Genomic DNA, 15,127 nt, shown 5'->3' on the forward strand with positions numbered 1-15,127 from the left:
CATGCTTGGAAAAAAAGTGAAAGAGAAAACCCCCAACAGCAATTCACTTGTTAAAAATACTTTATTTTGACTTTTGCAGCTGGTACATTATTAACCTTGCAATATCTAAAAAAGTGTTTTAATAATTTATTTCAACTGATTTGCCTGGAAAAAGTATTAATAACAAATTGATTTAATTTGAGTGGTTTTATTTCTGACACTGGAGGTAATTTTTTGATTCATAAAGTAATTAAAATTTGCCTTGAATTTAGATTCAAAGGGCTGTTTTGCAGGACTTGGTGTTGAGTGTATGTGCCCTAATTGTTAATGTTAAGACTAACTGCCTTACGTATAAAAGTAAAGAGGAGATTTGTTCAGTACTGGCTGAATGACCATTTCACTTTGTGCTATGTTGACCCATTAAAGCATGATATAGATTTGTGTAAACGTAACCATGCATCTTCATACGTTCCTTAACATTTTTGTTATACTCACACATCCAACAAAGAGCAAAATCAGCATTTATTTGGAGTCACGTTTCTGCCTACGTGAAAAAATGGGTCTCCACCAACTGCTTCACATCAATAAAGTGCAGGCCATAAAACCAAAACGATGAACTTCAGTCATACTTACATGTGAGTTTGTCCCAATAAATGACACCTATCACATTACAGATAATCATTTGATCGGTCCACAAAAAAGGCTCAAAACTACAGTCGTCTCTCACCCATTCTGCCCTCTTTCACACAATCCTTTATTTTCAGTAGGTGGCAAAACATTAGTCAATTAGTCAATTCCCTCTGGTCAGCGGTAACAAATGTCCTCGTCTGTCTTCGATGTTCCTAAATGTCCTCTACTGCACCAGGAGACAAAATAGATGGGGTCGTCTATCAGTAAAATGAGATGTGTGACGTTAAGTTGTCTTACAGCTAAATGGAAAATAGTTCTAAATGGGAAAATAGGAACTTCAAACAGCTTAAGCAGGTGGTTGGAAGAGTTTATAGACTTGATAGGGATGGAAAGAACTGCTGCCACACTGAGGCACCTTGATCTGGGCCTGGAGGGATTGCAGGATATAATAAGATCGTATTTGAACTCTTCGCCAGATTATGTGCAATGATGTTTAATATGATGAGCTACAACATGAAGATTTTATAGTATCTTTTGTTTAAGTTAAGTCATTAAGTATTATGGTGTATAAATGTAATGTATGTGTTTAATGTCCACAAATAGTCTTTTGATGTGCTGTTATGATTAAAATAGTTTATCCATACATAATCCTTCATTATACTTATGTATCATTCATCACTCATTTCATATAATGTACTGATGTCTGGTGGTTTGCCAGGCGGTGTGATGCAGTATCCCCTTCCCACAGCCGACATTTTTGACATGACAGCAGTTAAAGCACAGCTATAATTCATAAACACGTGTCACTTGAATGGGAAGCGAGAGCACTTATGAAGCGCGGACTTCATTTAGGTCAGCCGATTTGAAAAATCCTGGTGTTATGCACGGACCTGAAACCGAAGCCTGAACCTGGCTCATACTCTTTCATTTTATCCAACATTACTAACCATTTAACTCACAGTGATAATGGAACACATTTGCTGCACTGTCTCTTTCCCTCCTCTCACTGGGAATCACTGTGTCTACAAGCATGAATGCAGAAGATAAAGGCTGATCTATGCCTGAAGCTCAAATAAGACAACATTTATAAGAGTTACACCAGGACTTTTCCTGCTATGATAAGTTAAAAAAATCTGTAATGCAAAAGTGATAGTTTTTTTTTAATGCTGTATATTTACTGTAAAGTCCAGATAAACCCACTGAACACAACTTGGCTGATCAGGAAGTTGTAAGCAATCTGAACAACTAACAACAAGACTAAAGGGGAAACTGGATATTTGACTAACTATTAGGTTATTAACAGAAACACAAATGTACTCAATAAATGCTAATGTTGCACAGTGTGTGCTGGATGTGTATCATAAATCAACTGATTGACAGTTTTAAATATTTTAGGCTAACACTGCAACTTCAGGCCAAACTGTATTTCATTATTTTTTTCTAATGTGCATTTTAATAATGAAATGAACATTATTATCCAGTATTATGGCAGTTTGATTGGAGTCTCATTATTTGCTGATCTGTGCTCTGTCCTCCTCTCATTTATACATTTTTGTGTAAATCAATGATAGAATCGAATATTAAAAAGAAGGAAAAAAAATGCTGCTGATGGCCGAGGCTGTCCCTGCTGATGATCTAACATCTGTATGGTGAATGTGACCTCGGTACAGAAGTCTGTTCAGGGTTTGAACATACATGCCAGAGCCAGTGTTATTGATTTTACACAACAATCTGACCAATGATGTCCACATTTTTTTTCACTTTTTTATTGAAATCTAGAAACAAATCACATTTACACACAGTACATAGAGTGCATCCAGTGCCAAAGTGCAAAACATCCATAAAGTGCATAGAGTTCAGGGATAACTGTATAAAGTGCTGTCAGTTCATAAGTCCAGTATGTTCCCACATGCTGCAATGATTATGATAATACAACAAATAAAGTGTAACCAATTCTTACATCTTCTCACAGGCCTTGTTTGCTTCATTGCTTGTTTTAAAATAATTAAGAAAATTCCCTGTCAAGACCATTTAGGTAGTTGTATCAACTACTGTACATGTTACTGTGAGTGTGTATATATATATATATACTCTCTAACTTCTCTCCAGCGGGAACACGATGGCCTTAAATTCTGCTGGTGGCATTCATTGTGTGAATTTGTGCCACGTGCAGTAAGTTACCCTCACATTTGTTTTAATTATGCACATTTCCATCGACTTGGCCTCGCTTTTAATTATTTTCCCATTGATCCACACTGTAACCTAACATGCAGGTCATCGAACAAAATCTTCTGCCGCTGCTGCTGAAGCAACATAGTGTACATCCCGTGTGTGTGTGTGTGTGTGTGTGTGTGTGTGTGTATATGTTTGTGTGTGTCATGCAATCACACACACACCCACACACATATACATACATACCTAAATCACTTAATGTGCACATGTACAATTACATAAACAGTAAAGGGAACATATTCCTGAGTTGTCTTTTCACATTTTCAAAATAGCCAACGATTGCCTCTTTTCCTCTTCATCAGGATGGACCATGGAGACAGAGGGATGGGCGTCTCTCACCTTCGCTATGAGGACGAGGAGGGTGAGTGTGTGAGCACGCATATTATACACTGTGCACACTGGTGCTCTGCTAATAGAAACATCAAATTAGGTCATTGCACCCACTTTGTCTCTTAATATGATGGCGAGACAGTAGATTCATCACACTAAGTTACAGCTCCTAATTTGCACTGAGAGTTTGTGTGGGTGAATGCAGTTAATGGGCTGAGTTTTTGTGTTTTAATGTGTGTGTGTGTGTGTGTGTGTGTGTGTGTGTGTGTGTGTGTGTGTGTGTGTGTGTGTGTGTGTGTGTGTGTGTGTGTGTATTTTAGTGCATGTGAACATGAGTGTAGGGGGGCTGAGTAATTGTGTATGCATGTGGGTGTATTCTGTCTTCATACTGTGCAGCAGGTTAGAAGGTTGTGTTTTCCCAAACATCCAATATTGGTTCACGCCTCCCTGCTGTTGAGTTATTCCACATGGACTTTTGTGTGCAATTAGTTTTACAGCGACGCCTTAATTGCCAGCAGATGATCAAATCCACATCATCCAGGGTTTTTGTGGCAATACTGGGATAACACACAGCAAGAGCTGAGTCGGAAAGCTACAGGACTGGGTGATTCTGAACCGTGCCAACACAGAACACTGCTGTTGTCAATAAGTAGACATGAGCTGTGAAACATCATTTATTCAGAGTTTGTTAAAGTGGTTTAACATTCATGAAAATACTCCCCTGAGTATGAGGGATTAATGAAAGATCTCATTAAACAATCTGCAAATGTTATTGGCTGTCAGTCAATTCTTTTTGGTGCCTTTCATCAAACATTCATTTAAGTCACTTCGATCTTATTAAAGCTTGTTCATCAACTAAATTGCCCGTTTTCTTCCACAGACCATCAGTCCATCTACATCGGTGTCCCGGTGCCTCGAGGATATCGACGCAAACGCAGGCGAAGGCGTTCTAGTCGCGAGGCCTCCGATTTGGAAAGGGACAGCAGGCGCTACAGCCAGCGCAGACACCACGAGCACGACCAGTACAGAGACATAGACATCGAGGAAGGACTCACCGATACGAACGACCAGAGTCTACCAGACATCAACCGTACAGGTAAGTCGGTGGCCACGGGAGCCGCGATCTTCCTTGAACCGCTGAGACAATAGACTCACAAGGTCAAACCTCAAATCGGATTTCGATTGGCTGCTTGGCTCTCTTTTAAATACCAACCTTAGAACGGTGTATGAGTCAAGAGTGGTATCGATCTACCTCTCATCAAAATCTCTGTAAAAAAGTGAATGAAAGAAAGAGAGAGAGTCTCCCAACATTTTGAACTATTTATTTAAAGACTATGAGGTTGTCTTAGATCTGGTTTTTGTCCCACAATTACTTCATTATTTATCAATTACCACCATTACGATTTCCCTCTACTTCATGCTCCTATATGCTCTTGTGATTTAGATTGTACACAGTTTCATGACTGTAGGAAAAACTAGTAACAAGGGTTATAAAATAAAGAATGATACAGACAATAAAGAATATTTTCTTTGCCAGATCTAAAAAAAAAAAAATCATTTTCTAACCTTGCTTTAAAGCACTCTGTTGAGGACAAACACTATGAACAGCCTCTAATACACTTCTCATTCTAATTAGTGTGCTGTGGCTGCAGGGGAGTAAAGCTGCAAAGAGAAATAACTGGAGAAAGCTCAAGTGAAGTGCGGTTTATAGAAAACGTCTGCTGTACTGCTGTGCCAGGGTGGCTTTTGCTTCAAATATACCAAAAGCCTAATCTAGACATGAATCAGATGGTGTCATGTTTTACAATTTTGCACTCCTCTATCCTTCCGGCAGTATTAACCGTGAACAGCGGGAGCCTGAGACATGGGCTGAGAGTGTGCTTCTGTTTCAGGTTCAGGAGTAATGAACAGCCTGACAGAACACTGCTGCTTTGGCTTTCAAAGAATTTGGCTGGGAAGGTTTTTCCCGTCTTGGTGAATTACTGTAGTGCAATCAGTAGTACGACAACCCCTATCTGGACTATATGCACAAATGCATACATAAATTCTTTGTGTGTTTTGCAGTACTTGTATCAATAATGCATATGTTGTCATGGCATGGACAACAGCAGGAGGAAATGGTGCCCAGCATGGAGTAAACAACTTAGAGAGTACAGGAAGGAATATAGACTCTGATGATCGTCATTCTGTTGAGTGCTTGTCTGTGGCAACCACTGCAATTCATTTGTATTCACAGGGCTCTGACCAGTTAGTAGATTACATGGCAACCTCTAATTTTTCTCTGGCTTTGCATGACTGATTTCAACATTGCTTCGCCCATTCAGAAAAAACAACATGTAAGTGGAATCCACTCCGGGTTGCTGTCAATGCAGCCCGTCAATATCATTGATCACTGGTGGCGTTAAAAGACACACCCCGTTTACTGTAATTAGCATACAGCTCAGTCCATAGGGTAGCAGCATTGTGGCCGGCTGACAGGTCATTACCCTGCAGCGCCATTCATGAAGCCGGAGTCCTCTCTGCATGGATCGTACGTACAGGAGGCAAATGATTGAATACCTATAATCAGGTAGTAATCTGTATGTAGGCTTCATTACTGCCAGTACAGTAGAGGAAATACTGCACATTGAACAATATACAACAGCCTACAGCTGGTTAAACATGGTGTCAGTGAAAAGATTATAATTACAAATACCATGTTCATCGATTAACATCAGAGATTGCTTCGTACATTCAGTGTGATAAGTGATACTGATATTGTTTAGGTGAAAGGTCAGCTTTGATTTGATCTCCCAGGGCAGGAAAGGGGACGTCCTGTTCGTATGCCGGAGATGCTCTAGATTACAGCGCTGAGTCCCAGGTCACTAATGTCATTTAGCCCAGCTGGTAACTTCCAAAAATATATGTATTAAAGTATTCAATTGATAGATTATCTGGCTTTTAATTTTTTTTTTTTTTATCTGTTTTTTTTTTTTTCATCTGATTTCTTTTTTCACAACCATCTGCTTTACACATAAATGTCCCCATGCTTATATTTGTGTATATATCTTCTTTAAAGCACTTTGGTGCAAAATCCATTTGCTTTTTTAAGCGCTATATAAGTAAAATACACTTGAAATTTGAAACTTAGTAAAAGTCCAACTGAAATTAAACTGGTTATTGTTCTTCATAGATCTGAAACCGAAGGGGGAAAATCTCAAATTGAAGGGAAAAAATTATATTTTGTTTGGTTTCATGATGGTGCCCCCTAGTTTTGTATTCATTTGTCAGATTACCAAGTTATCCAACTACCAGCAGGAGACTTTGTTTCCATACAACCAATCTAATCTTTGCATAAAGCAGCAACATTCTATCATAGGCAGAGCTAACAGTCACACTGAGCCTGATTGCATCCTGCTACACAACACAGCCACACACTCTGAACAACCCACATTAGCTTCCCTGCTAAAGACCAAACAAACATTCACCAGGGAAAAGTTCACCACTAATCATCATATTTTTGACTGAAAAATGCGACGATTGAATGGTGTTCGAGTTGAACCTCAAAACATCTTCTTCATAACATTATTTGTGCATGTTTTGTATGCCTGGGAGCTTGTTGAAACCAAACATATCATTCGAAAGTTGTAAAAAAATGTCAAAATCATTCTTTCATCTCATCAAGTGTCCCCGGCGGCAGAGCGGCTACGTTACATCCTAAACGAAGAGGATGACATGCCCACGCCGACGCTCTTCACTGAGATGGACACTCTACAACGAGAAGGGGATGAGCTGGAGTGGAAGGAGTCTGCCAGGTGGATGACTACACTCACAAACTCATCCACGGACACAATCGGTCACAGTCACGGTCCTCATAAAACCCATTTTGCTGTTATGCGTTATGTTTGTTCCGCATTTAAAATCTGGAAGAATATCCTCATGAGATTTGCCTGGTTAAATACGTGGCAGCTTCAGACAAACTATGAAAAGTGTTCAGACTATGATGTCATATTCTGCACACCCTCATGAAACTTAACTATAAATGTAGACATACATTTCACGACTAACATTTTGACTTAGGCGAAACTAACGATGATGTCATACCATTTAGATACGTAATTTCCAGAGTCCTAGTATTCTACACAGTGACTCTGTGGCATGGATGCAAAGGGCCATCATGTCATTAGTTCCACCCACTTCACAGTGCACATCAAAATGTGTACTGTGAAGTGGGTTCATTGCAGATGCAAAACGAAGCATGATTCTGCAACTGCATGACTAATACCTATCTCATCCCAAATGTATTCAGAAACTTGTTAGATAGTTTAGAAGAAATGTTATGTTTCCAGAATAGATGTAATTTTTTCAATGGCGCATTTGGTGAGTATTTAAAATTAAGTCTGGCTCAAGCAAATCCAGATCCTAGATTGCGACGAAAACTGTGCGTTTGCTTTACCAAACTATGTAGTGCTAGGAGGTCTAGGACAAGATTTCACTAAGTTCAAAACAGAGAAGTACACAGGAAAGTTTTCACACACTTTTTTTTGGTGCCGTCATAAAAGAGATTCTTTGACATAATACAACACAAGCCAACACACTGAGCAGTACAGGTTTCCTCTGTGGGTGAACTCAACAAAGGTCTCCGCATCTTTTCAACACTTTGCTTCCCATTCAGACTGTGTCATGCCTCGGAGCTTTCAAGTCCAATTCACCAACAGAGTAGAGTTGTCTGCTCAAAGAAAAACCCCAATAGTTGTGCATTCATCACATGTTCTTTTTCTCTCAATCTTTTTCCCGCCTCCAGGTGGGTGAAGTTCGAGGAGAAGGTAGAGGAAGGAGGAGAGAGGTGGAGTAAACCACACGTGTCCACGCTGTCCCTGCACAGTCTTTTCGAGCTCAGGACGTGTCTTCAGACGGGGACGGTTCTGTTGGACCTGGAAGGCTACTCGCTGCCTCAGATAGTTGGTGAGATGTTCAAGACCACTGATAATTATATTTTCTAATAGTGTGAGTCAGTTGCAGTTCATCCAAATCTCTGGTTTGTTTATCCAGCTACTGAAGATTTAAAAGTAGTTGTACATACTCTTGTTGACAGCTGCATTTAGCCAGTGTAATAATAGTTCATATGTACATTAAGCTATCATGTCCTGTTTCTCTATTAATTGTTAAAGTTAGAGTTGTTAAATATTAAAACCTTTACTATTTATACAATTTTCATCTCAGGCTTTCTCTTTATACTTCTCTCTTCACACCAAAACGGAAGCTGCAGATACATTAGTACGTAGTTGTCGATAAATCAATTAGATAATCCATTGAAAAAGAATCAATGGCAGCATTTACAGTTTCATCTCCTTAACTACTGCTTCTATACAGCTTCTATATTACTGATTAACTGCATAAACCACAATTTCCTACCGGTTGCTCAAGTGGATTAGGTAGAAAACATTTTAGAATAATATCATTCATTTATTTATACTGAAAAATTAAGAATTGCCACAGCGGTAACATATGTTTAGAAACATTTTATGAAGTATTAACAGTTGGGTTTGTATGTCTCAGATGCAAATTTTCATGAAAAAAGAGTTAAAACAATAAAGTTGATAACAGTCTGATAGTTTACAGCTCTTTCCAGACTATTTAAGGCATTTTCCTGACAGAATTGTGTTTATTTTTCATGGTAAGTACAATGTTAGAGGGGTCAAAATGTAGGAGCTTCACCAGTCATCTATTTACACTGCATCACATTATTCATTCTTCATCTTAAAATACTGAGCAGAATTTGTTAACTGTGAAAAATGTATACATATGGCTTTTAAATATCAAATTAGCATGTTGCGTGTCTCTCAACTGATCATAATTGAATATATAGGGGCGATAACAGTGTCAGCCTATGTGTACAAGCATCGGAATAGGACCTTGATATAGATAGGCTATATATGTCATTTTCATATTCTGTCCCTTGTCAGCCATGCTGCTAGTAGAGCAAAATGTGATTTAGTTTCTTGATTGTTAAATTGAGCTGTGATAGCAATGTATCGACTAACCAGCTACAATACAGTATGTGACTATTCACTATTTTTGGTGAATGTTTTCTGGGGGGAATTCTCTGACAGAAGTAAGTTTGGCTTATAAATATGAAATACGTGCATGCTGTGCGTCTCTCAACTCATCATTGAAAAACATAGGGGGGGGGGGGGGGGGATAACAGTTTCCATGGCAGCAGCTTATCTCAGGAGAATCATTCTTTACACTGAACACCAAACAATGCTTTACTGCTATTGAGTGTAAACTCTTGTTGAGTACAAGTTAGACAAACTGACATTTAACTGACATTTTATTGTCAGACTACAAGTTTGGGAAGAGGAGCACTAACCCTGGCTGTGTGCTCTACACTGCACCGCATACATCTTTATGAATAAAACTGTGACACATAACCGCGTATTCTTCTAGACGACATCATTGACAGACAGATCGAGGAAGGCATGATCTCTCCCGACCTCAGGGACCAGATCACTTTCGTCCTGCTGAGGAAACATCGACACCAGACCAAGAAGCCTATCCACCGCTCGCTAGCCGACATCGGCAAGTCCAGCTCCTCAACCAGTGAGTGTCCATAACTGTATTAGCCACTAAAAAAATCATCATCTCATTCAGGCACGTCCAAACTATTCCGTAAAGGGTAGTTTTTTCTTTCCAACCGATCAAGAGCGCATGATCCGACCAATCAACTGTCTGAAGACTGAGATTAGTTGATTAAACGAGTAAAGCCTGGTGTCCTCCTGCTTGGTTGGAATGAAAAATTGCAGCCACATGGCCCTTTATTACTTATACAGTGTACCATGATTAACAATACTACATGCAAAGCTGGACAGCATACATTATGATATACCATCACATGAAATGACACTGTAATATTGAAATGTAGCCATTTCTTTTTCTATATCAATGATTAGTAGATAATGGGCTCCATGTATAATCTTTTGCAGCCTCTGATATATTTTATTATGCATATGTTCGACTCACTTGGTAAATGATTGAATGCGCTCCAGGAGTCCACAAGGCTCATATCCTCCACAGGGAACGCATTAATGTTTGATGAGTTAATTACCGCTGTAACATTTCCTCATTTTGTTTGGGCGCAGCAAATACTGCTAGATGAATCATAAAGCACCACCTCTGACCGCTCTGTTGCTGTTTCTGTCTTGTTTTTCTGTGTTTCATCCCCCCCCTCCTCCACTTGCCAGATCGGAACGTGGGGCCCCGCGGCGGTCCAGGGCCAGCGCCAGGGCCGGGGCAGATGGCCAACTTTAACCGATCCACAGAAGACATCCGAATGAAACAGCAGCCAAGTAACTATGGCCGCCTGCGTAAGTGTCAGTGTACGGGGTTAACAGCATCATAGTATTTCTCACACCCTGACTTTTTTTGTAAGCTACAAAAATATTTGGTTAGGTTTGTGAATGTCACAACAGCTTTTATCGACTACCTGGACTTCTACACTACACCACTATATGATGTTTCTCTTGTTAGATATTTGATATAAAAATAACAAAGATTTATTAGACTCAGTAAGGATGGTTGAATCCTTTCGCCACATCCATCCCAACACCCAAGATATTTGAATTTTTTTAGAATTATGGTTGTAGCAGCTCATGACAATTAAATGTCTTCAGTAAGACACATTTGCGGAGGTCGCTTTGTCTCCACGAATTAAACTGTTATATTTAGATTTTCTCTTTCTCATCTTCAACCAGCATCTTGATACTGAAGCGGGTGATTTGTGCGGCAACTTGTGTTTTGCATTACAAAGAGCAATTTCACTCCATTTGCTTTTTTTAATGGGTTTTCAAATAGTCGTCTAGAAGAATTATTCTCTTACTGATAAATCGAAGTAGTAAAAAAAACAACATTGTCTTTTTCTGCCTGATTGCTTTACCTCACTTTTTTATTTGTTATAAATGTATCTATTGTTACACTATCATATTTGAACATCACACTATTTGTTGCTTGTTTTACACTTACAAGACACGCTACATAACAATATCAGAGTAGACATAATTATCATATAGTTGAGGTGTAATAATTGTTATTGTTGCTGTTTTTTTTTGCCCTCCAGGTCACGCCCAGAGTAGGAGTATGAATGATATTGCAGATACTCCCAGCACAGATCAGGTAACTCATTTTAATCTTCTTCTATTCATTTATAGTCATTAAATACTGATATTGAATGAGAAGAAACAAATACCAAGCTGGCTTTACGACCTCAACATTTCCTCACAGTGTCGAATGATGAATTCTACTTTTATAATTGAATAAACAGCATAACGTAAATATCTGTTTATTTGTATGGAAGCATATCTCTGGGGATGTATTCTCGTTTTTTCCACTTTGTTGCTTTCCATTATCGGTGAGATTACACATCTCATGTCTTGTTAAGGCGTTGTGTTGAATTGATGTCGTACCGGAGCGGTGAGAGGCGGCTCTGTCCTGCATGTCATCAATCTCTCATTGCGGTCCCTAGCGATGGTGACAGCTACATAGAGAGAAAGCGTGCGAACACATAACTCACTCATTTGTTGGGCTGATGCAATAATGTGGCTTAAACCCGGGGAACGCATGCTCGCACTGATACAAGGGCGTGCTGTTGCTCGGGTTAGGCTCCTAGGCTTTGAAACGGACAGGTCAGGATTAAGTGTCGTTCACTTCAATGAATACCGTGTGAAAATTAAATGAATGACAATTTTATGTGGGAGTAAGGGATGTGGACTCTGAACTTTATTTGTCAGTGCGACTGTGAGGACGAGCACTGGTTGTCCTGTTCTAAGTACCCCAGTTATGAGAGGCTGCCTTGATGTTCAAATCGTATTTAAAGGCCTACAGTAGGTCACATGTGACAATGAACAAGTGATAGTTTGTGACTGTGTGTGTGTGTGTGTGTGTGTGTGCCATATCGTGTGTGTCAATACTGAGCTGGCACGGGGAAAACATGGATCTCATTGTGCAGTCCGCGTGCGAGGCTCTCACATGTAGCCACAGACTCGAGCTGTGGGTTATTGGCAAGGCTCTTTTTGTTATTGAGTGTTATTGTGCCGCTCCAATTTCCTGCCACACCTTTACATGCAATCACACAGGTCAGGTTAGTTTGCCATCCCTCTTTCAGTTACAGCTGTGTCAGCCTACATTTGATCTGCCTCTCTCTGCTTGGTGTTTTCTTGAGGTTTAACGCTAATGGACCCAACACAGGCTTGTTATCTCGGAAACGTCTATGGATTAAATGATGTCCTTCCGGACTAATCTGCCAGGTTTAGGTTTAGGTTAGGAACAAATGATGAGAAAAGGAAATTTTAATGGCTCCCGTAAGGAGAACAAGTCATCGCAGCAAGCAAATAGGGAAAGGATAAACACTAAAGCATGTCAATTAAAGCACATACCAAAACATATGACTATAAATATGAAAAAAAAGCCACATCAAAGAACAGAAGAAAAAATACATATAGGCTAACACATGAACATGATGTCTTACTACTGTGTCTCTTTCTTACCTTTCATTTTCTGTAGTTGAAAAATAAATTCATGAAGAAGATCCCCAGAGATGCTGAGGCATCCAACGTGTTGGTGGGTGAAGTGGATTTCCTCACCAAACCCTTTGTAGCCTTTGTCCGCCTGTCCCAAGCTACAACACTAGGAGGTCTCACTGAGGTCCCTGTACCCACCAGGTGAAATGATCTTCAGCGTCTGACATTTCTTCACCATCACTTAGCCAAGTCCTTATCACAGACAGCTGATGGCATCTCTGTGCATACCCTCACACCGTCTCGTCGTTTTTACAGATTCCTGTTTATTCTCTTGGGCCCCCAAGGAAAGGCCAAATCGTATAACGAGATCGGCCGAGCCATAGCAACGCTAATGGTGGATGATGTAAGTACCTGTCATTGTGATTTTAATTTTTTTTTTTTTCATTGTCATTTTTAACAGACAACACACAGTGACACTGACTCAGTAAATATAGAGACAGAAAGTATGATTTTCTTTAAAACATGTAGGCTGGAGATGAAGCTAAAATGCATGTGGTGTGTGCTTTACCCGATGATCCACCGAACGGTACCCTGCTATTGTGTTTTAATTACATCAGGAAGTGATGCTGATTGATAAGCATCAGTTAGGAGCAGGCTTTCTGTTGGGAAATGGGCCACCCGTGGCTCGATAATGGTAGTGTTATTCTCACTCCTGAATGCAGTTTCAGTTGTTATTGCTTCCTATATCACAAAGAAAAAAGCCGAATGTGCCATTTAATAGCAGATGCAAGTAGCAAAGAAATAATAGGCTGTTATTTTAAATTGAACTTGCTCAAGTCCAGCACCAGCCACAATCAATCAGCAACAGTAAAGTTGGTGGTTAGAAATCTTGTATTTAACTCCATTATAATCTGGCTGTTTAATAAGGGTCGAATCTTCCGTCTTATACACCAGCTTCGACCCGCCACAATGTGGGTCAGGTTCAGATTTTCATAATGTGATGTTGTAGCTTAGTGTTGACACTTCTTTTTCAATTCAGTTTTAAAATAACATCACAAATATGTGTTGGCCTGGCAATGCAGGTAGCACTCCAAATTCATCTCAACGTGGAACTGTTAAACCACACTCACGGCTCTGTGAGTCATCAGTTGGTTCAATATTTAGTTTCAGACCACATTATCTCAACAACTATTGGATAGATTGCTATGAAATTTGGAATAAACATTCGTGATAGTCAGAGAAATAAATCCTAATGACTTTGATACTCTGACTTTTCTCTGTAGCACCACCAATGAGATTGATATTTGTGGTGTTGAGTCAGGTGTCACCTATTAGATGGATTGATGCATTGGATTGTACGTGCATGATCCTCTCAGGATGAATTGTAATAACTCTAATGATCAATTCACTTTCATTCATAACCAAATACCTGCAACATGAATAGCATTCCCATCAGCCAGACATTTAGCTAAGTATAGCTAGCTATAAACTATAGCTAGTTTGCTGACATGGTTGTAGACTTTAATCTTGTTTTAGTGCTTATTTCTTATCTATTTGATGACAAAAGGCTCACTGTGTTTCTTCTTGTGCTTACAGTAAGCAAAAAAACCAAAGATTGTAAGGGCCGAGTTATGTCAGAAAAGAACTGATTCATGTAACATGTTATCAAGCCTGAGAATAAGTATTATGACCTTAGAATGAGCACTTTCTATCTACATAGGGAGCAGGTCCTCTCCCATGGATGCTCCACCACCATGTTTCTACAGTAGCCCAGAACAGACAAACCCAACAATGGCTCTAGAGAGGGTATTTCACATTTTTTGCAGCCACTGTATGTTCTCCCACACACTTTGAAGAGGAGAAGGGTAATCAGTTGGTTGCAGTCTGCAATCTCACTGCTACATGCCACCGAATCCTACAAGACGGACCTATAAGTGTTCACGATATTATTAAACATATGTAATCAAGTCAAGGCAACCTATAAGATCCATATGCAGTTAGATTTATTAGTTATTAGATTTAAGTCAATCTACAAGCTTGGCAGCACATGAGAAAAAAAGGCCCCAATAGCCTACAGTCAGTGATTGTTCAACAGACCAAAATTGAGTTAAGCTGTTTGTGTGGGAGGAAGAAAATCAATGACGGTACCACATACTACCGTTGGGAAACAATGTTTTTTTATTTTCCACACGCTGCAAATACCTACTGCTTTTAATTTTTAAAAAGTTTCACTGTGATATTCAGTCTGTGCTGTTTTTTTGGTTTACAGAACTAATGACCTGTGTGTGCAGTCAGTAGCAAACATTAAGAGAACCAGACTCAACCAATGCCCAAGTCATTGCCAATTAGAATCAACCCTTTGATTTTTTTTCAGAATGATACTCTTGTGCACTTGACCAGCAGTGTTTCTAGAGCATGATTAGTTACTGAGTGACAGTTGTTTTTGAATGTAATCCGACTGA

General features: G+C 39.5%; 1 protein-coding gene across 1 annotated transcript in view; it reads left to right on the top strand.

The window, feature by feature from the left end:
• Positions 1 to 3,144: 3,144 nt before the first annotated feature.
• Positions 3,145 to 15,127, top strand: part of slc4a5a (solute carrier family 4 member 5a) — a 29,774-nt gene continuing 17,791 nt past the window's right edge. The window contains exons 1-9 of the mRNA XM_062418109.1: positions 3,145 to 3,202; positions 4,052 to 4,267; positions 6,836 to 6,965; positions 7,955 to 8,115; positions 9,601 to 9,753; positions 10,395 to 10,517; positions 11,267 to 11,322; positions 12,709 to 12,866; positions 12,981 to 13,068. Of these exons, the coding sequence (XP_062274093.1) occupies positions 3,145 to 3,202; positions 4,052 to 4,267; positions 6,836 to 6,965; positions 7,955 to 8,115; positions 9,601 to 9,753; positions 10,395 to 10,517; positions 11,267 to 11,322; positions 12,709 to 12,866; positions 12,981 to 13,068 (1,143 nt within the window). The remainder of the gene's footprint in view (positions 3,203 to 4,051; positions 4,268 to 6,835; positions 6,966 to 7,954; positions 8,116 to 9,600; positions 9,754 to 10,394; positions 10,518 to 11,266; positions 11,323 to 12,708; positions 12,867 to 12,980; positions 13,069 to 15,127) is intronic.

The sequence above is a fragment of the Scomber scombrus genome, chromosome 4 (assembly GCF_963691925.1).
Source record: "Scomber scombrus chromosome 4, fScoSco1.1, whole genome shotgun sequence".
In the NCBI taxonomy this organism is placed as follows: domain Eukaryota; kingdom Metazoa; phylum Chordata; class Actinopteri; order Scombriformes; family Scombridae; genus Scomber; species Scomber scombrus.